The 22,540-nt window shown below is 49.8% G+C and overlaps 1 protein-coding gene across 1 annotated transcript in view; it reads left to right on the top strand.

Moving 5' to 3' along the window:
• Window positions 1-22,540, top strand: part of NSD2 (nuclear receptor binding SET domain protein 2) — a 57,962-nt gene that overhangs the window by 26,523 nt on the left and 8,899 nt on the right. Inside the window, 11 exon segments of the mRNA XM_032395463.1 lie at window positions 1,210-1,291; window positions 2,739-2,860; window positions 13,618-13,749; window positions 14,243-14,366; window positions 15,342-15,542; window positions 16,144-16,323; window positions 16,900-17,056; window positions 17,192-17,397; window positions 18,697-18,800; window positions 20,373-20,642; window positions 21,537-21,653. Of these exon segments, the coding sequence (XP_032251354.1) occupies window positions 1,210-1,291; window positions 2,739-2,860; window positions 13,618-13,749; window positions 14,243-14,366; window positions 15,342-15,542; window positions 16,144-16,323; window positions 16,900-17,056; window positions 17,192-17,397; window positions 18,697-18,800; window positions 20,373-20,642; window positions 21,537-21,653 (1,695 nt within the window).

Genomic DNA, 22,540 nt, shown 5'->3' on the forward strand with positions numbered 1-22,540 from the left:
TAACAACTGAGCCCCCCCAGGCGCCCCGTCTTGCTTCTTTAAGGCCATTGTTGTAGTTCAGGGCAGCAGGGAGGCCCTGCCCTATTTTTCTGGCCAAGAGAACATTCTTCCAGACACCTGTCAGGTGAAGTTGTTAGTGATCAAGTATCCAGCCCCGAGATAGGTAAAATTGACCTGCGTGACATCTGTGTTACCTGGCAGCTCACACTCCGAGTATCCCCTCTGGCCATCCGTTATTAAAGCAGCCCTGTGCTGCAGTCAGACTGACATTGGCTGCCTTGACAGATTTGTATTTCATACTTACCTTAAAAAATGTGTGGTCCTGGACATTTGAAATACCAAATTCACATTAAGTAGATAGGTAGAAATGTTTTATTAACCAAGAGCTCAGGAAGTAGCACATAATAAAAGAGAAGTGGTGTCTCCCCCTGGTTGAGTTTTTATCAACCTGAGTAGGCCATATCCTGCACATCACTGCCTGTGCCCGTGACCTTGTCCACAGTCTTGTGGCTGCTTCCATCGGCCCCCGGCAGGCTGGGGAGTGGGGTTGGGGTGCAGGAACCGGCCCGGCCACGGCACTGCGAAGGGGCAGGTGGCCGTGGGGCAGTGCTGCTTCAGGGCTGTCAAGAGAGGTTATTTTCAACTCCTTCAGATTCTGAACACTGGACAAAATGTTCCTGAGCCCTTCGTGTGTGTGTGTATGTGTGTGTGTGTATGTGGTTTTTCTCAGTTGTGAAACGTGCTTTATTGATGATCTTTGTGAGGTTTGTCTGGACCTTGTCTCCAAATTGGGAATTGTCAGTGTAGGGATTTAGAGCAGTGATGTTGGCACTGACTTGAGGCCCCACTTCGGGTTGATTGGGCAGCCTCTGGAGCAGAAGGGTTGTTTTCTTCTCCTTCACACTCTGCTTTGAGTTCAGAGGGAAATTTGAGTAGCATATGGAATGCAGCTCACGTGAAGAGTCTCTGCAACGTGACTCTACCATGGCCCGCCAGCCCCTCTATCCCAGCAGATGGTGGGGCAGGCGCAGGGGAGAGCCTCCCGGCTGTGGAAGAGGCGTGAGCCTGGGTCCCCGCTCATGGAGTGTGCGGAGCACATTTCCAAAGGAAGACGTTTCTGTTGCACAACGTTTCAGCAACCTGTGTTAGTTCACATTAGATTTTACCCCCCTTCCTTTTCTTCTTCTTTTTCTTTTTATTTAATAACAGAGAGAGACGATCAATGACAAGACAGCCCGAACAAGCTCTTGCAAGGCCATTGAGGCAGCCTCCTCACTGAAGAGCCAGGCAGGTAATGTGGTTAGCGCTTCTTCCTTGTCAGCTCTCCCAGGCACCTGGGCCGGGCTGGAGGCGAACAGGAAGCTGGGCCGGGAAGGGTACGGGGTGGCCTCCAAGGGGTCTGACGGCTAATAAGGGGGAAGGGAGGTTCTCGTGCAACTGAATGTGTAAGTGGTCGCAGCCCTCCAGCTACATTTTATTGAAGTTGTTTTTCTACTGGTTTCTACTGGGCTTTATTTTCAGTTTAAAATTACACTGAAGAAGTTATTTAAACCAGGAATGTCCAGGTTTCTTACTTGACAGTGTGCCAGTTGTTGCTGTAAATTACACCACTTCTGAGTATCTGCTCGTTTATGTGTATTCGCTAAAAGTAAAAGTAATGACTAGTTATTTCTCTTTCACATGTTGAAGAAACTAGCTTCAAATGTTTGTGAAAAATAAGTCAAAGCAATGAAAGGGGAAGCAGGCTCCCTTTCCCTTACTATCTTTTTGAAGTGTCCGTCTGACAGTTTATTACAGAGAGCTTATCATCTCCAACTCTTTTTTGGTTTTTTTGTTTTTTTTTTTTTAAGAGGGTGGGAGGGGGCAGAGGGTGAGGGAGAGAGAGAGAACCCCAAGCAGACGCCCCCCCCCCCCCCCCCCGAATACGGAGCCCAACGCAGGGCTCCATCTCATGACCCTGAGATCATGACCTGAGCTGAAATCACGAGTCGGATGCTTAACCGACTGAGCCACCCAGGCACCCTCCAACTCTTCTTACATCTCAGGTTGAATTCCTAGGTGTTCAGAATAATTGATAGTTATCTAGCTAAATTCAAGGGACCACATGAAACAAGGTCCCCTACTCTTCCACCATCTTGCCTCCCAGCCTATCACCAACTCTTAATTAGAAAGGAAAACAACATTCAGGGGAGAAAGGAGCGAGAGTTGAAATGGATGTGTTTTCCTTATTTTGCATGAGGTGCTGTGCTGGTTTTCAAAAATCAATTAAATAGACTATGAAAAGAAGGACATTTGTGGGCAGTTTGAATATTGAGTGGATATTTGATGATACGAAGGGATTGTTACTTTAAAAAATGGTATAGTGGTCTTGTGGTTATATTTAAAACTTTATGTTTCAGAGACATGTACTGAACTTTTTACAGGTGAAATGATGTTTGTAATTTGCTCCAGAAGAATGCGGCAGGGGATGTGAAGCTAGGTGTGGATGGAGCGTGTTGGCCCCAGGTTGATGGATTGGGGGGCAGGCCAGGCAGGGGGACATTAAAGTTCACTGGACAATTTGCCTTTGTTTCTGTTCAGATTTTTTCACAGTAAAAAGTTAAGCCTTTACTATGACAAAGGAGCCCAGACAATTTATCTTTAGAACTTCATTTATTACAGGGCTAATTTTGAAGCAGTTAAGAGATTGAAGGTTTAAGATTTCAAACTTTACTTTATAAACCAAAATTGTTTTACAGCAACGAAACATCTGTCAGATGCATGCAAACCACTGAAGAAGCGAAATCGGGCGTCCACAGCAGCGTCTTCCACTCCTTTTAGCAAAAGTTCGTCTCCTTCTGCATCCTTAACTGAGAATGAGGTAAAATACTAATGATAGTGATGACCGTGGTGTTCGTATGAAGGCCATTTAGTTTCCCAAGTTGAAGTGTGAGCAAAAGTCAGACTTAACAAGCATAACACTGGTGTCCTCTCCACAAATGTAGGTGAGTTTCAGATTCTTTAAACTATGTATAAGTCATGGAATGGAAAAAAAAAATCAACTATTTTAGTCTATTTGAGCACCACAGATATACACACATGCACACAGTGTATGTATAAATGTACGTGCATCTACTTTAGTCTGGATGTAGTTTAATTGTTCTTGAAATCTGTCTTAAAATGTTGTGTTCCCTATAGCCCTCACATTGTAATTAATTTTCCACATCCCAGCAAGTCTGCTCTGGTCCTCACATGACACTGTCACTCGAGCTGACTAGTCGCTGTGCACTCACCCCAGGTGGGATGGAGGGTGGGTTACCTGCTGGGTTGGATTCCAGCGGTCTTCAGATCTGGGCTCATGGAGGAATGTCCTCATGCATTCCAGGGTTGTAGTCCTTTAAATCCTGGCGTATTCGTAGATACTTGAGTGTGGAGGTGAGTCAGAACCACCATGGTAATACGACTCCTCTATCTTCTGGATTTGCAGAATATACAATAGCAGAATAATAGCTACTTGAGGCTATTACCCTCATTGTATCATGACATCTGGACTTCATCACCAAATTTAAAGTCTTTGCTGTTCTCAAAACAAAACAAAACAAAAAACAGCCTCAGAATGCAAGTCTGACACTTTTTTTGTCCAGAGGGAGTTTTGGATTCCCGATTTTAGTGACTACCCAAGGAGTTTATATTCAAGTTTTAATTCCTTACTGTTTTGTTCCCTGTGATCCTCTTTTTCTCATTGTAGACATGAGTTCTGTTTTTAGAGTATTTATGAGATGCTAACCTTGGGCTTTTTTTGAACAAGGCAGTAAGGCAGGGAGTGGATAGACCCCTCGCCCTGTTGGGCAAGAAGGTGGCACTTCTGACCTGGTCTCTGCCACGGTCACTGGTGGGGCCTGGCCGTTCTCCTACTGTCTCTCAGCCTTGGCTGCTTCCTCGCCTTAGATGAGGCGCGGGCCTTCCTGCATCGGGTGTCTTCTAGGGACCTAAGCCATCTGAGGGGGCGCAGACACAGCTGCTCTGAGCGGGGTCTTTGGGGATTCACACCAGTAGTGGGGGGAAGCTGCTCATGTGTGTGGGAACCGGGGCTTTCTCATAGTTTGCTATGTGTGTAGGTGACTGAACATTTCTCATATCTGGGCACATTCAAGAAAATGCAGTATGAATTCTTCACTGAAATTCCAGGGACTTATTGAAACATGGAAAAGAAAAATTCTATACAAAATTTTTTCCTTTTTTCTTGTCTGAATTATGATTAGTATCCTGAAAAATGACGATTCTAATTCTAAAGAAGAATACTAAAAATAAAGAGTTTCAGGTCCAGAGACCCTTCCGCTTAAAGTCGGCTTTTTTATTTAAGAAGATTTTTAAATAAGTTTTTCTTTCATTGCACTTTGATCCACTGTCCGATTGAATTTTTACTTCGTTGTCAGATACAGTTGCAAGAAAAACGCTGAGGCTGAAAACAAATCTTTTCTGTCATTCCTGGTCAGAAGCTGTGCCAGCCAAAGGCTTGGATTCAGGGCAGCACAGCCCAGGGTGGACACAGCCGGGGTGGGGTTAGAGCAGGTGGGTCAGGCTTGGTGGTCTGACGTTCACTGGGACCAGGGTGAGTGTGATCTTTGTTTTGAACTTGGGAAGACTTCGATGAAGCATTTTATAATCATTAGATTTCATTGATTTTTTAATTCTTTAGAACTTCAGAAGTGGATAGTTTATTAAATATGTTTATATTATATATTAAATACATTAAAATCATACACTGTCCTGCATTTTGAAGGTGATACATAGATCCCATAGTATGCATTCTGTTGCTTATATAAAAACATATAAATTACTAGGCCTTTCCATCAGGCCACTTTCGTGTGGCTTATATGAATCTTTCATTAGCGTTCATTTTTATAGAATTATATTGTTCATTAAAACCACTTCAGGTGAACAAAAAGCCTTGTCTGTTATGTGTTAACACTACTGAACTACAGTACGCGTTTACAACGCTGAACGCCTTTTAGCACGGGAGGCAAAATGTAGTGTTACAAAACAACGTCCTATAAACCACTGGTCCTGTTCTGGTGGGAGTTAGGCAGCCATGGGAGTTGCTGTTTGGGGTTCATACTGGCCCCTTATTCAGGTCACATGCCCACTGCATGTTTGTGTGTCCTGCTTTTATCACCCTTGATTGAAATGGTTTTCACAGAGTTGGTATTTCAAGACATTTGAGGTCACTTGTGGTTTAAATTCTTCTCAAAAAAGGTATATGTGAGAAATAAAATTGATATTGGAATAATTATTACATAGTACTACAGCACCCTAATGAAGAGAATAGATTAAAATTACACACTTGCATGACGAAGGCCTGTGAAGGAATTAATGTGATTTAAGTGTTTTGTAACTTCATTTCTTATTCCCTTAGTAGAGCAAATTCTTATTTTTTTCGCCTTCACTGGTAACAGCTTTTATGGGAGCCCACATCAGCCAAGTTGGATTTGAACTCAGCTGCCCTGTGCTGCACTTAAAATGCTGTAATATTCCAGGATGTCTGCTGCAGGTGGTGTATCATCGTACACACTAAGGGACATCCCTGTCACAATCACTTTATGGAAGATGTGTGATAATCTGTTTTTACTGGTATTACTAACACATACAATGAAGAAAACAGATAACAAATTTTAAGACCAAGGTAAGATACCTAATCAAGGCCATTTACCTGATCACATTCATCTCATGATAGAAACACACTCATATTGCAATGATCCATGTAGATTTCACGTTGAGGGGATGCCCTTCACCTGGGGCTGCCCTGGGCCTGTGACAAGGACTCTGCGCCGAAGGGGCTGGTCTTGCTAGAGGCCACACTTGTCTGCTAGTTCATGACTTGCTGAGTTTTTATTGAAAAATGCTGGCATCTGCACCTTCAGAAACAGAAAACAAGCAGCACACACTAAAAGGAGTCCTCGTCAGCTAATTCCCATTGCCAATGGAATGTACTCAGTACTGTACATATTAAACTAATTTCCAACATAAAAGGCAGGAGGAGTTTTGATTCTGTCTTTTTTTTACTAAGCAGTTTTACTATGACACTGTATACAGCAAATTTGTAGGAAGAATACCATTTACAGTATCATTATGAGCCATTTCACTCTACTCTTCTGATTCAGTGACCGGTATCTCGGGGATACCATGATCAGGTTATTTACAACAACCGCTTCATCAGTTGCTTTTGTAGGACATCCACCATCATACTAAATGTCTAAGTCTTGGGTGACCACCTGGCGTCCTGCCCCTGGGTGTCCGCATGTTTGCATGGTGAGGCACAGGGCTCGCTTGCCCCTTCAGCTCGTGGAGGCAGAAGGAGTGCTGTTCATGTTACCATGTTAACAGCACCCGGCTCATTCCCAGCGCACTCTGCAGATGTGTTCTACCTTTAATGAAAGTTTCTGACTAATACTTGTGTTCTAAACCGTTAAGTAATGTAACGCATGTTAAACACTTAGGGTGCCTGGCGCCTTGCAAGGACTCAGTGGTTCGCTGTTGTGACAATAATGGTTATAACAATAAAAATAATAAAATCACCATCATTCCATTTTTATCCAAAAGTATAACTTTTGCTTTGGCATGAAAAGCGATCCTCTTGACTGCATTATGCACGTGGGGGTAAAATAAACCTAGAAGTGGCAGACACTGGGTTGGTTTGAATAGCACTTGAGGGTACTAGCCTGTGGCTGGGGGTCAGTGGGGGTGGCTCTGCCCAGAGCTGGTGGGATACATGGCCTCCAAGGTGGCCTGAGTCATGCTGTTCCTAAAGGACATGAAAAAGCTCAGGAGTAAATGTAGGGTTCACAGAAAACTAATTATTAAATTTAAAAATGTGAAAAAAGGTCATGTAAAAGTGGTCCAGTTCAAGAAACGATCACCCCAAGTAAAGACTAGCCTGAAAGGCTTTTGACAAGAATTCATTTGAAATTATAGCATGATGAATTTTGAATGGGCAGCCAGTCAGCCACCAACATGTGTTAGGTGCATTAGAAGTTAGCCAGAGAGTAGGCGCTTTCCTCTTTAGGCAGAACTGTCAAAATGGCTGAATAGCATGTCCACTAGGCAGCATAAAATTAGCATCAGCTGAGTACATAGGCGGGCATGGGGTGGGGACAAGGATAGGGGAGTATGCAGTGTTGCTGGGGATATTGGGAAGGTGGCCAGGTGCAGGCAGTGAGAAGGACAGTCCCACAGGTGGCAGAACTGCCCTGCTCCAAATGCCAGCAGCGGTCTTGCTGGGGAATGCCAGTGGATGAGCGGAGCTCCCGTGAGGGCCCACCCATGGCTTCCTGAAGGTGAGTGGAAAGGGCTCCTGTTTTGAAAGAGCTTAGCGGCAAGTAAGTTTGTCTGCCAAGAGCACAAAAATTCATTATGCTACTAATTTAACATGAATTCCCTCATTTCCTAGAGAGATCAGAATAACACTGATACATTCTAGTCTTGTCATCTGAACTGCCTGTTGGTGAGATGACTTTTGCTCATACTGACATAGAACCGTTGTAACGGTCCCATTTACTTGCTTCGAACCGTCTGCCATACACCGCATTTGTGCCTCGTGAGGGGAGGTAGGTACGAGAAGGAACTCCCTAGTATAAAATGTGAGGCATTCGCAAGAGGTAAAAACTTGTCTGAATATACAACAGTTTAGATTGTAGCTGTTTTAAAACTGAAAATTCCCCACCGTGATAGGGCGGTACGTTAAGTAAGTGCACCTGCTGGCAGTCGGGGTTCTGTATTGTTTACCCACCTGCTGTGCGCTTCTGTCTCCCCTGCGGGGCCTTTCTTGAGAGTTCATACAGAAGTTAAATGCCTCTGACGGTGATGCATTCAGGTGTACTAGCATCTCCGTGCTCTCTTCATGCACTTCTATCTGTATAAAGACACCTGTTATAGCTGTCTCCCAACTGAAAATAACCCGTGTTTTTTAAGAGGATGCTCCTAAAAACTACCAAGAAATCTAGGCCAAATCTCATGGCACGGAAGCACAGCTTCATGAACATAAGGCCAAGGGTGGCTCTGCACCGTGCGTGGAGGAGTCTTGTCTGTCTCACCTCCTCCGAGAAGGGTTATCCTGCTTCGTAGGTGTTCTCTGGGAGGTTCCCCCAGCTTAGGTGTGTCTGAGTCCAAGGCTTTCTCTGGAAGTTCAGGCAGAAGCACAGAAAGGTTTAAGATGAAGCGTTCAGGGTTTGGGGAGCGGGATAAAGGTGGTGGGGATGTTCCCAGCTGCTTGCACCAGAAGAAAGGATGCAGAAGACTATGCGGAACCTGAACCGTTAGTGACAAGGTCGGCGTTCCCTGGGGTCTCTTTGGCCCTGACCTGCTTGCCCGAGACTTGAGACCAGAGGCGTGCGAGGGCCAGCGTTGCGGGCAGAGCAGAGCCAGTGTTTGCCCAGGGGTGGTGACTCGAAAACCACCGAGGGTCTGTCTTAGCAGTGTCCCCCAAAAAAGAATAAAACTAAGATTGTAGATCAGCATCTTTTAGTTCCCAAAACAGAAAGTGCACCCTGTATGGGTACAAAATTAAAATGATAAAGAAATGCCTTTGAAGAGGGTTCTTTTTTTTTTTTTTTTTTTTTTTTTTTTAAAGATTTTATTTATTTATTTGAGACAGAGAGAATGAGAGAGAGAGAGAGAGCACATGAGAGGGGGGAGGGTCAGAGGGAGAAGCAGACTCCCTGCCGAGCAGGGAGCCCAATGTGGGACTCGATCCTGGGACTCGATCCTGGGACTCCAGGATCATGACCTGAGCCGAAGGCAGTCGCTTAACCAACTGAGCCACCCAGGCGCCCGAGCCACCCAGGCGCCCTGAAGAGGGTTCTTGGCCAAACCTGACGTGAGCGGGTGTGGGGCCCTGCTGTGGCAGACAGCTGTGAGTCCGTGCAGTATTTCAGTGATAGTACAAGCGTGTTTCAGTCAAGTCCCCCATTCATTTGGTCCGGCCCAGCAGAAAGGGGAGGCTCGGCGAGGGGTTCCTTGGTGACTTAGCAGCCCCGTGTGTGGTCAGGCTGGTGAGGAGGCTGGGCTCCTGTCTGAGAGGGCAGACACCTGTACTCTGGCAAGTGGACTGGGTTCCTTTCTCGCTTGATCTCTGACCTAACGCTTCTTAATCATGTCTAGCCCTTAGATGATTAACTCGTTCTGGTCCAGGTAGACTTCTGTGTGTGACCTGGCGAGGGCTCTTTCTACTTGGTGCCAGGCCGTCGCACTGCAGGCTTATTAAAGTCAGTACTGTCCTCCCGGTTTTAAAAATCTCTCAACAGAGAGAGTGATTGCTGAGGCCTGCTCTTTATCTTTCAGAATATGAATCTGAATGAGAGTCTTTTTCTAAGAGAATTGAATCTGGTTAGAAAAGGTTTCACAAAATGCTCCCCAATCTGTTACTGTCTTCTTACCGACTCTTAAAGGTTCTTTTTCCCTTTTTCTCTTCTTTTCTTTTTTAAGAAATATACTGACTTCTATATGTTTTAGGATTTTTGGTCGGTGACCTCGATTTTGATCCCTTTAAATACTATTTTTGCTGTTTTACCTAGAATATTAGAAATTACCACTAATTTACTTGCCATTGATGGAAAATCAACCATCCTTAGCAGGTAGGAGATGGTATGTACCATATTCATCATTCTCCTTGTACTGCCTGGGGGAGGGGCATGCTCCCTTCCAGGCATTTTCACCAGCGAGGGCGGGTGTCCCTCAGTGTCAGGCCCTGTCGTCGTGTTAGAGACCTTTGTGACTAGCAGGTTACATATTAGATCCACTTTATAACTTTTTCTGGCCTACATGTAGCTGTTGAGTTTTGGCATATAATTCTTTGGTATAGATTTTAAAGCGTGCTAACCATTCAGGCATGTTGTACCTTTAAGGAATGACTGAAGTAGGGATGGGGTGGCCCAGCCTGGCGGTGGGGGTGGGGGGTTTGCTCAGCTGCAGGCAGGGGCTTCATTGCTGTTTTCAGGTTGCCACAGGGAGGGCACAATGTGTTGCTCGCAGCAGGCCAGCCCACGCCCCTCCCCAGCCCACTCTCCACGGGACGGCCACTACGGAGGGATATAGTTGGGGCAAAGTGGGGCTGATAGGACATTTTAGAGACTCATTTTACCCCTGATCAGGGCCAGCCTTGAATCTGGACCAGTGGCTGCATGGCCTGATGCCGCCGTGGCCAGCACTTGGCTCTCACTGGCACCTTCTGGGGCTGTCGGACGACACAGAAGCACCCAGGTTAGAAGGTGAAGCACAAAGACCGTGTGTGAGCTGGAGATCTGTGTGTTCAATGACTCAGACCTAACCCTAGAATGTAGGGGCAGCTAGGATGGTTCTAGTCGATGTCATCTAGAAGGGTCGCTTTAATAAAAGTTATTCTGAACTGTAGTATTTTAGGTGATGAATGACTGATTTAAAAATTATTTTAATTCCACTTTTAATATTTCACTGTGATGTTAACTTGGAGGACCTGTCTGAGATTAGTCTTTTGATTTTAAGCTCATTAAATCTGCTGAGCACAGGATATTTATCATGTGTAAATCCAAAATACTGTGTGAAAGTACTTATAGTTATTTCTTCCTTTACAAAAGCGTAACTTAAACATGAAAATAATGTTGGTTTATAGAAATATTTATTGTTCAAGGTCTGTAATTGTATTTCAAAAATGATGTGGTATTCAACTTGTGAAGGGATTTGTTTTGTCAAAAAATTTTACAATCACTGTGTATACCACCGTCCGAGGCGTAGGGGCCCTTTCCCATCACAGCAGAGAGGACTGGGATCTGCATAAGTCACCCTAAATGGCTACATTGTTTCTAGAAGTTGGTTCAAATGTGTTCACTAGGTTACCTTATGTTCATCAATACCATCTTGAAAAATTCCTGTGATACATGTTAAGGAGACAGCCTTCCCTGCCCATAAAGTAATGTATTTCTAAGGCAAATAGGCAATTGGATACTATCACATACTGAGTGGGGAGTAGAGGAAGTATTTTCAGACTCAAGAAAACTTTGAAAAGTCAGGAACTAAGCTGCTTGGAGATCTGTGCTGCCAGCGTGGCTTTGGTGGCGTCGGGAAGCGCCGGGAAAGTCTTGACAGAGTCTGTGTCCGTTCAGTTCCTCCGTTGTTCTTTTTCCAAATGCATCCTACTGGATATGGAATAGACCGTAGATGTCGTAGACTGAGATTTGGGACTGTGTTGGGACCACTCAGGTGAATGTGTCGCTTTCACAAACAGCATCTCCGAGTAAGTGCCGTCACCTGGTGCACGTGGAGCCTGCAGCTGGAGTAAGGCGTGCTGGTGTGGTGCCCTGCGCACTGTGTTCTTCTTGCGGGTGGTTTGCTGAGCACAGAGCCGTTGGACCCCTCCGACCGTGTGCTAGTTGTCTGTCCGGTCGCTGGGAAGGGGCTGGGTGGGACGAAAGTCGCCATCTCCTGCAATCTGTGTCATGGACTGTAATATTGTAAGGTCTGTATTCTGTATGTGTATCTTAGACCCCAATCAGGAAACAAGCCTCATGTGTGTCTTTAACATTTATATTTCCATTCAAAATATGTATTCAGTGTTTATTTCCTCAAAACAGACTTTGTTAATTTAGGAAATATCTCCAAGTGGAAACGTGCTAACTTTTTCTGTAAATCTTAAATAAAAGGTGCTGTTCCTTTCTTTGACCCAGGACTGGTCTGTGTTTTCTGTCTTTCTCTCCATGCAGTTTTTCTTTTTTTTTTTTTTTTTTTCTTTTTTTCTTTTAAAGCTTTCAATTTGTTCCAGCCACAATGAGGGAAGAACATGGGTTGGTGGGTAGGGCACTGGGGCTCTCTCCCCTGGGCCCATGTTGACGGCTCTTTCTTTGGGCCTCGGTTCCTCCGTCAGACGGTTCAGCCTTGGGCTGCTCTTTGAGTGGGGCTGGGCCAGGAGGTGTGGCTACTCTTCCTGATGCCCCCGGGGGCCCCCCAGCGCCCAGTGGCGTCTTGCCTCAGAGAGCTCAGCACCCCGTCCCCCTCCCGTCTGTGACTCCGGATCCGATGGACATGTTAAAAATTGGGGTTTGAATGCAGAGTTTTTTTCGAGTTGCCTTCTTTCTGAATGTTAAATGTTAAAGAAGTAGGGGGTGAGCTGATAGGGAGGGGCTCCCTCTGGCCAGCTTGGGGGGGGATCCTTGCTGTGCGAGGACCCCTGTAATGTAGTATACATTCACGCCGCTATTTCCATCTTCCTGGAAAAGGTGAGGAAATGAAGCTTAAGAGGCTGCTTTCTCCGAAAACTGTGTTGTTAAGGGATGTGTCAGGTGTAGAGTAGTGAGGCAGGGACGGTGGGCCCACTCACCTGTCGGCCCTGCGGCAGAGGCCGGTCAGAGCCAGCACGTCCCTCACACGTCTGCCCACTCACCCGTTCTAAGTCCGTGTTTACTGGGTATTTTCCTTCTACTGCTCCCTGTCCCGTCAGTGAGCTCACTCTGGAAAATGTTCATTGATAAGACTACAGAATTGGGTGGATTGGCTGATGGGGTTTGTTCTGTTCTGTTTTGTTTCACTGTGGCCCGACTTTAATTTCTAGCTTTGTGTTCACTAGCAAACAGTAGGCCGATAACATGATTACTTGTGATTATCAAGGTGTATAGGAAATGTAGTTTATACTTCTGTTGTGTTGAAAAATTCAGTTTTCAACATTCATTTACCTAACAGCAAATGAACACTAAATGTGTTTTTAGTTTGTTTTTTTTTTTTAATTTGAATTTGGTATATGAGAAAATTTTCTTACTAAAGATTTATGGATTTCTATGTAGAGATTTATTATTGCTGCTCAGACACGGGCAGTGTTGTGTGCCATGAGGAGGGAGAGGGTTAGCTCGGGCTGGGTGATTTCTGATGATGAAGAGGGTGGATGAAATACAACTGGGGGGATGGTCCTTTGGTTTGCTCAAAGATCCCACATTTTTCTCCCGGGCCTTTCTCTCAGACTCACCTGTTAACAGTCGGCAGGTTTTACCCTGCCTTTGTCCACTTTGAACCTTCCGGGGAGAGTAGCCCACAGGAGGAGGGCAGGACGGCCAGTTAGTCACGGGGTGAGACTTCTGGGGCACTGGTGTTGGGCCGGCACTCTGGGACACAGACACACTTCCAGAGTAGCCCACGGGCTCCAGAGGCAAGACCACGGTACAGAGGCTTACCCTTTGACGCTGCACTTTGATCCTTTAAAAAATTCATTCGGTATTAATCTGTTTCTCTTACTTTAAAATAGTTGGAACTTAAAGAGATTGATTGGGTAAGAAAGGTCAAGACTCTCAGTCCCAGAGCGCATCTTAGGTCACCTACTGGAGCAAATTGGGTTTTCGTCAGAGTTCCTCTGTCGGGAACACAGAGAGATGTGAAATTTTGTGCCTTTTCTACAGAAATGTAACTAAATGTCGAGGAGGGTAAAGTCCCTTTCTGAGTTTCTACACAGTTCAGTGGCCAGGTTGTGCCGTCACAAGGAACAGCTGACTCCGTATGTTTGCGACAAGTAGCTGGCAGCTGGGGACGGGTGCTGAGAAGGCCTGTGTGTGAGGTGACGCGGGTGGGCCGTGTGACGCCACCACTCTCCGCGACTAGTGAACTGTCGTCCGCCTCCTTCACCTCCAGGTGTCAGACGGCCCGGGAGACGAGCCCTTGGAATCCCCGGACGAGAGCGCAGATGAAACTCAGACCGAAGTGTCCGTCTCATCGAAGAAGTCTGAGCGAGGAGTAACCGCCAAAAAGGAGTACGTGTGTCAGGTGAGGGGAAGGCGGTCGTTTGATTTGTCCCTGGACCTGGTCCCAGGCCACATCTTCACTCTTTCCTTGAACCCCACCCAGCATCCCACTGATTTTTGTTTTGAAGGCGTGGGGTTGCCAGCAGAATCCTGGATAAAGTGCCCCGGGGAGGGTCCTGCCGCCACGCGCAGGGTCTGTCTTTTCTGTTACTGAGTCACAGCCGTCCTGTGTGAGGGACACGCGTTTGTACGTGTGTGCTTTCTGAAGCGTCGGAAGCCGGGGGCCTCACCACCAGCTCCGTGGCCCGTTGGGGCAGGTCACTTACCCGCTCTGTGACCGGGCCTCCTCTGGGAGGTGGAGGCCGCGGGGAACCCCCTGGATGAGTTTGATTTATGATGATAGAAATGTGTGTGAGTTTCCTCGATTTTCACATCTGACTCTAAAGCTCCCGAGTGTAACCTGTAGGTCTGGGTGCTGGGTGTGGCTTTATCGCTGTCCCCTTTCTGCCCCACAGCTGTGTGAGAAGACAGGCAGCCTCGTGCTCTGTGAAGGCCCCTGCTGCGGAGCTTTCCACCTCGCTTGCCTCGGGCTCTCCCAGCGGCCAGAAGGGAGGTTCACTTGCAGCAAATGCGCTTCAGGCAAGTTCTCCTGTATCTTTTCAGCCGTGCGTCCCGCCGCGGGCAGGCCTGTGAGCGTCCTGCGGGCCCTGGAGCCTTCCTCCGAGGCTCCTGCACAGAGCGCTGGTGCGCTTCCACACGTGCGTCCTGGCGCGGTGTTCGTGTCGGAGACCCCGGCGGAGGACAGCTGCTTCCCTGCCGGGCTCTGTGGGCCCCCCACCCCCGCAGGCCGGCCCGAGCCCTGCTCTGTGAGGTGGCTGGCGTGGGGTGCCACGGTGCCGTAGGGCCCGCACTGCTAGCACAGGTGACCTAGTCGGTCACGGAACACGGGCTGCTTTAGAGACACAGCGGGAACCCGAGCTGCAGTTTGAACAGAAAGAACAGCTCCGTGCTCTTGCCTGAGCGGCCGTCGGGACTCGGCGGCACGGTCTGGGGGCTGCTGGGGAGACAGGCCGTTCCGAGGCAGCCCCTCCTGTCCACGGCCAGACCTGAGGGTCTCCTGGCTCTCGTGGGAGCATGTCCTAGCTTGGGAAGACACCCGGAGTCTTCCAGAGAGTTCCTCTGACGCCAAGCCAAGGCCGTCCGATGCAACAGTACCCCGCTTCTGGAGGCATATGCCTGCCTATGATTATAAGTGATTCCTCACCGTACTTGGTTAACTGCTCTCAAAAGGGAGAGTAAAAGCCTTTCTTCAGAGGAGTGCCTCCTTTTACGCTTCTGGCTAGTTCGAGTGGGTGTTCCTACCTAGGCTGCCTCCTACTCGGACTTTCTTGTCCTCCAGGGGAAGCTGGAGCCTAGTTCATAGCGAGGTAACCCCTGATGGCTGGACTTTTTTGAAGCATGCTTGGACTAGTCAGCAAGGTCAGAAACAGAGCCAGAGGCGTCAGCGGCACGGGCTGCCTCTGACAGAGCTGCTGGAGTTTAGTGGCCCAGGAACGACAATTTAATTCTTGTTCTTTGCACCTTTTTCTGCCCCTTTCTTTAACTGTTTGTTAGGGATTCACTCATGTTTTGTGTGTAAGGAGAGCAAGACAGATGTGAAGCGCTGTGTCGTGTCGCAGTGTGGGAAGTTTTACCACGAAGCTTGCGTGAGGAAGTACCCTCTGACCGTGTTTGAGAGCCGAGGCTTCCGCTGCCCCCTCCACAGCTGCGTGAGCTGCCACGCTTCCAACCCTTCCAACCCAAGGCCATCGAAAGGTACAGGTGCACCCCGGAGCTTCGCCGTGGCTTCAGTGTGCTCACGGGGACGCAGGGAAGGGGCAGGCCGGCGGCCGGCCCAGCTGTCCTTCTGTCACTGACTCGACACGCGCCGGGTTAGGGCTTTTCTTGAGAGAGGATCTGCCTCATGCTGCATTTTCCCTTCTTCCTGCCCTAAGTGTCTTCTTAAAGATTCTTAATTTTAGGAGGGGGAAACCTTTGAACCATTTTGATTCTATTTGTTCTGGCTTTAGTGCTCTTTCATGTATAAGAAAATTATTTTTTTAAGATTTTATTTATTTATTTGAGAGAGACAGAAAGAGCATGAGCCGGCGTTGGGGGGAGAGACAGAGGGAGAAGAAGGTTTCCCGCTGAGCAGGGAGCCCGATGCGGGACTCGATCCCGGGACCCTGGGACCGTGACCTGAGCCAAAGGCCGACGCTTAACTGACTGAGCCACCCAGGCGCCCCTATCCTAGTTATTTTTTTCCATCAAATACTTCAAGTTTATTTCAGCATTAATTTTCTTAATGTGTGGGGGCTTGGTCATTTCAAGTTGCCCTGTTCACTGTTGGGTCTTCAGTGCATGTCTCTGCCTTCAGGTAAAATGATGCGGTGTGTCCGCTGCCCGGTCGCCTATCATGGAGGGGATGCTTGTCTGGCAGCCGGCTGCTCGGTGATCGCTTCCAACAGCATAATCTGCACGGGCCATTTCACTGCTCGCAAGGGGAAGAGGCACCACGCTCATGTCAACGTGAGCTGGTGTTTTGTGTGCTCCAAAGGTGAGGGCCGTGCCGCTGGGGGCTGCTCGACACTGTTACTCTGTTGGAGTCATGTGAGTGGGTGGGGAGCGCTGCTTCTCATGGCTTCTCGGCACTCAGCTCCGGCAGGTAACCCCAGGGGCCGCGTGCGGAGGCGGGGCTTCAGCGCTCCTCCAGCTTTGGGTACTGACGTTCGTGATGTCCCCTGTCACGTGCAGTCATACACCGTGATGTTTCTGAATTAACTGTGACTGGTGCACAGACTGAGGGGAAGTTATTCATGGTGGTAGTAAAATGTGCTTTAAAAAAAAAAGATTTCAGGGAGAGAGCGTGCGCTTGCATGGGCTGGGGTGGGCCAGGGGGAGAGAGAGAATCTCAGCAGGGAGCCCAATGCGGGGCTTGACCCGAGGACCCCGGGACCATGACCTGAGCTGAAATCCAGAGTCGGAGGCTTAACCGACTGAGCCCCCCAGGCGCCCCTGAAATGTGCTTTTGAGTCTGTCGCCAGGCGGCTGTTGTTAAGCTGATGTCTTAGCTCGAGGTGTGGAGCTGCCAGACCGCAGGAGGCGGCCTGAGCCAGCTCGCCCTCCCTTGCAGGGGGAAGCCTCCTGTGCTGCGAGTCCTGCCCGGCCGCCTTCCACCCTGACTGCCTGAACATCGACATGCCCGACGGCAGCTGGTTCTGCAACGACTGTCGGGCCGGCAAGAAGCTGCACTTCCAGGACATCGTCTGGGTGAAGCTCGGGAACTACAGGTGCGAGAAGCAGAGCCCCGCGCTGCCCGCCTCCTCGTTCACGTGTGTTCTTTTCCCTTTGCAGGACTGAAAGCACTGAATGATTGTCACTCTGTCTGAAGAGTCTGTGAATCCTCTTTTTAATATTTATAATAGATGGTGGCCGGCAGAAGTTTGCCATCCCAAAAATGTCCCCCCAAATATTCAGAAACTGAAGCACGAGATTGGAGAATTCCCTGTGTTTTTCTTTGGGTCTAAAGATTATTACTGGACGCATCAGGCGCGAGTGTTCCCGTACATGGAGGGGGACCGGGGCAGCCGCTACCAGGGGGTCAGAGGGATCGGAAGAGTCTTCAAAAACGGTACGGAGATTTCCAGATGCAGTGAAACTACACTCTGGGGTACTTTTTGCTAATCCTGATTTCTGCTGTTGGAAAGTTTGGTTTCTGTAGAAAACACTGGGCTAAGTGTTCTAGCTGTACTTTAAATTAGAAAAAAGTAGGTTTGCAGACTGATTTGTTGAGGTACAGGATAAAATATGCCGTTCAGTAACTTTTATTATAACATTGGTTTGTGATTAATTTCACTAAAATGCATTGGCGCTACTGTTAAGTTAGTTTCAGTAATGATTTACAGAAATTTCTTATAGCTTGCCTTTGCATAAGATGGAGATGTGGAGGGAACTTGGCTGCCGTCTAGACCAGGTGCCCCCGAAGTGTCAGGTGTGGGCAGGTAGACAGGTGCCCGCCCTCTGGTTCCACAGCCAAGGTGGGGGACAGAGAGGGACAAGAGCAGGGTGTCGTTCAGCTGACCGGTTGGGAATGCGACCACTTGACTGGAGTGAGTGGGACAGAAGGGAGACTCGGGGTGCATGCACGGCGAGTCCAGGGAAAGCAGGCCTTTCCCGGCCGATCGCACGTAGGAGGCTCGGTGGGCCGCCTGTCTCCTCTCCTGCGGATCCTCTCACACCGTGGGCACGCAGAGACCTTCTGACAAAAGGGGAGGCATCGCAAGGGTATCGGTAGTCACCATTGAACAGGAAAGATGTTGGAATTGCGAGGCAGCTCAACATGGCCAGTGTTAGAGGCAGCCGGTGATGGTGAAGTCAGGGTCTCACCATCCTGACGTACTGCTGGGGTCCTGCAGGTCAGGGTGGCCCCAGCGCACACGGTGTCCTCCAGGCAAACCTCAGTGGTCAGTCTCCTCTGCTCTCCCTGAGCCTGGCGCTCACTCCTCAGAGCGTGTGTGCTCGAGAGGAGCCAAATTCCATTTTCATTTTCTGTCTTAGGACAGTGAGTCCCCAGGAGTGATGCCTGTACGGCGCATCAGATCCCAGTGGAGGGTGGGGAGCCGTAGCAGCATCGGCCCGGAGAAGCCGGCCCTGGGGCCTTCCTTGTGGCGAGGTGGCACAGTACTGTACCGCCCAGGGCCCTTGAGCCGGACGTGCTGCGAGCACCCTTCACTCGACGGCGTCTGCGGTGTGGCGGGACCTGCCCCGCGCGGTCCGCCGTGGCCCGCAGTTCCGTGCACGCTGGAGACGGCGTCTAGCAGGGAGCTGGAGGCCCGCGGCCAGCCGTTGAGATGCGGAGCTGGAAGGGTAGAGGGATGAGTTCACTAAAACAAAACCTCTTCCTCACACTCATATCTCATTGACTTTTTAGCACTGCAGGAAGCTGAAGCTCGTTTTCGTGAAATCAAACTTCAAAGGGAAGCCAGAGAATCGCAGGAGAATGAGCGCAAGCCCCCGCCATACAAGCACATCAAGGTGACGTGCAGATGGCTCAGGTGTCACTGAGGGGACTGTGGGTGGTCCTCAGGCGTCAGACCCTCAGACCGCTGGCTCTCAGACCACGAGCAGGCGTCTGTGGCCCCGGCCCGGACAGCTGCCGGAGAAGTCGCAGGCAGAAGCAGATGCTGTCAGTGCCGAGCATGTGTCCTTTCACGGGAGGGTGACGGGGCGCAGGGCTGCGGCTGGGGTCTCTGCATGTGAGGTTTCAGTTCTGCCTTTGTGTGAGGCTCCAGCTGAGAGCCAGCGAGGGGCTGGAGTAACAGTCCTGGCCGGGCTGCCTGGAGCAGGAGGGGCTGAAGGCAGGCCGACCTCCTGGAGCACGCCGTCACCAGGTGCCAGGGACATGCTCGGATGAGAGGTGGTCGGCCCGGGCCACTGCTCAGCTGAGATGTGGCTCGGTCAGCTGGAGCCCTGGAGACAACATGACCTTCCCATCTCAGAGGGTGTGGACAGCAAGGAAGGACGGTGGGGGCGCTCCTGAATGTGGCCCCCGTGTTGACTGCGGGGAGCCTGGGCTCTGGAAGAGATGAGGAGTGCTCCTCACAGCCGCAGCGCTTGGGGGGCCAGGGCCACCGTGTCCTGTTGCCCGGGGCGCGGGAGCCTCTCAGCGCATGTGTGTCAGCTGGCTGCTCGGGGGCTGCAGACCCTGTGTGTAGGAAGGAAGCATTGTCTGCAGTGACCTGTGCTTAGTGTTTTCTCTGGCGAATTCGCAGAAATGGAGCTCCTGGGTCGGAGAGCTCGGGACTTTTAGATACTTTTTTTTTTTTAAGATTTATTTCTTTATTTGAGAGAGAGCGAGAGCGTGAGCGGAGGGAAGGGGAGAGGGAGGAGAATCTCCCGCAGAGCCCGACGTGGGGCTTGGTCCCACTGTCCCCGAGACTGTGACCTGAGCCAAAATCAAGAGTCGGACGCTCAAGCGACCGAGCCGCCCAGGCGCCCCATGGGACTTTTAGGTTCTGAAGGCGTGTTTTCAGCTTGCTCTTCGGTGTTGTGCTGTCTGTCACCCCACAGCAGGGCAAAGCGTCTTCTACCACGTTTCCCGTTGAATTGTTAGTTTCTGCTTTAGTTTCTCTTCCCTTCTCTCTGTGGCTTTTTTGTTGGGTTGCTCTTGTTCCGTCGTTACAAACTGCGAGTTCAGGAGGGCAGAGACTGTGTGTCCTCGTGCTCACCGCCACTGCCCTGGCCGCCTGCCTGCCGGTCATCAGATCCAGGTGCTGGAAGGCCAGCTGCCCCGCACTGTGCTCAGCACCTGCTCGTGTTCCTCCCTCAGAGCAGCCAGGCTGCAGAAGTGTCTGCTCTCTCCTGTAGATGAGGAACATGGAATAGTTGGGGTGGGATAAGGGCTCCGCTCCAGCCCACCTTCTAGAGCTCCCAGGTCAAGGCTGGCCTGTGCTGGGAGGTGGGATATGCCCCCTGCCATCCCTGCCGGCCTCTGAAGCTCAGACCTTCAGGAGGCTGGGCAGGTGGGGACAGGAGTAGGGGACGGGGCGTCAGATGCTTGTTCTATTGGCGCATCAGCTCATAAGATGCCAATTTTCTCCCCTGCAGGTGAATAAACCGTATGGGAAAGCCCAGATCTATACAGCTGACATCTCTGAAATCCCCAAGTGCAACTGTAAGCCCACAGACGAGAATCCCTGTGGCTTTGATTCGGAGTGTTTGAACAGGATGCTGATGTTCGAGTGCCACCCGCAGGTGTGTCCTGCAGGCGAGTACTGCCAGAACCAGTGTTTCACCAAGCGCCAGTACCCCGAGACCAAGATCATCAAGACAGACGGCAAAGGATGGGGCCTGGTCGCCAAGCGGGACATTAGAAAGGTGTGTGTCATGCCCCCCCTTGCTTTTAAGAAATTAGGGTTCATTTGGTGGCTTAAACTTGGATTCGCTTATTGGGCTTTTGCACTCATGAAAGAATGGTATTTTTAAAAAAGGTTTTGAGTTATTATAATGGAATATTGTAAAATGTTACATGAAAGCTGCCTATCCAAGTAAAACTCAAAAATCCCCTTAGAGCATGCCTCCTGTTGGCATTTCGGTGGTTGCTTTAGGATGTGAAAGACTGTGAAGGAGCCCTTCGCTGGGTAAGTGGACAGGACGCTCCAGGGGGTCACGAATGGGTGGCAGGAGGCTGTGCTCTCTGGGGCAGTGCAGGGCCAGGTCGTCCGTGCCGTAGGGGACAACTGGAATTGGCTTGTTGTCCTCTGTCTAGCCAAGCCAGGGCACGGCCTGGGGGCTGTGGCCTCAGACCCAAGGTCTGGTGTCGGCCTGATCCTGGGCAAAAAAGGCTGCCTTGAAACATGCAAAACCCCTGTGGTCGTGTTCCCCTGCCTGCCTTGGCGGCCAGTTCTTCTGGCCTCCTGTTGGGTGGACTCTGCCGGTGAAGGGGCGGAGCTGCAGCGGGAAGTCCGGCAGGAGCTCACGGTCCCCCCGTAGTGTCCCCAGGGGCAGTTTGCTTCAGGGAGCGAGAGTTAGGGTGTTGCTGCTTTGGGAAGGATGCTTGGATGAATTCTCTCTTGACAGCCTGTGTAAAATACGTCTAGAGTCATGTGAGTTGACTCGGACTAACTGGGACTCTGACAGACCCCACCCCCGAGGGCGTGATGGCACGTGCATGGTGCCCCGCTCTGGTTCTCCGGCTCTGGGCTCCTGCACAATGGAATTGAGAGCTGGTTCGTCTGTTCTTTGTCATCATCACGCTCTTCTGGTTTCCAGGGAGAATTTGTGAACGAGTATGTTGGCGAGCTGATTGACGAGGAGGAGTGCATGGCGAGAATCAAATATGCACACGAGAACGACATCACCCACTTCTACATGCTCACCATAGACAAGGTAGTGCTAACTGAGCTTCACGGCTTACGTCTGCAGCGTGCCGCCGCCCGTAACAGCGGACCTTGTCTTGTGGTGACGATACCGTGTTGTCCACGTGTCGCTCTTCAGATGCGTGTACATTTTCTCCTGAAGTGTACGGTGTCTTCCGACAGCTGCCTGAGGGCCGGAGCGGGCTGTCTGTGTGCGTGAGTGTGTTCTGGGAGCCCCATGTGTCCCACCGGTGCATGAAGAGTGTACTGGACAGTCGGGCTAAGGGTCAGTGAAAAGAGGAGAAAAGCACAGATTAGGAGAGTTACACATGTGTTCAGTTACACGGCGGGGCTTCCTGTTTGTTCATCGCTTGTCTGAAGCCCAGATGTGCAAAAGCAGTCTGGAACATAGGTGTGCTAGAGGGAGGGTGGGTGAGAATGCTTGTTTACGAGTCGGGGTGAGTGAGAGAAAGCGCAGGCGGGCCCTTCGCGGGTTGGTGGCAGGTGCCCGACGGGGACAGGCCCCTTCCAGGGTAGCATCGCGGTGGGCTGGTCTGGCCCCAGGGGCAGCCTGCTTGCTGCCTGAATGTTGCTTGAGGGAAAGGCAGACACAATGCATGTTTCTGCTACTTCTTGCCCTTAATCTCATAATTTAGCAGGAAGATGTGGCTATTTTTAGGAATGCTTGAAAACAAGATAGAAAATGATCACACCACATGATTTGAATAACTCAGGGAAATGACAGAAAGACGATGTGATGAGGTCTGGAAAGCAGCCTGTTGTGGAGATTAGGATGGTCCCAGAGACCTTGCAGGGTCGTCCCCCGGGAGGCTGTGGCCCCGGGAGCACTGGGCTCTTGGTCATTGGCTGCAACTTGACCAGTCATGGGGCCTAGACCCTGCAACGAGGATTGTGCTT

This window comes from Phoca vitulina, unplaced genomic scaffold, assembly GCF_004348235.1.
Source record: "Phoca vitulina isolate PV1807 unplaced genomic scaffold, GSC_HSeal_1.0 scaffold85, whole genome shotgun sequence".
NCBI lineage: Eukaryota > Metazoa > Chordata > Mammalia > Carnivora > Phocidae > Phoca > Phoca vitulina.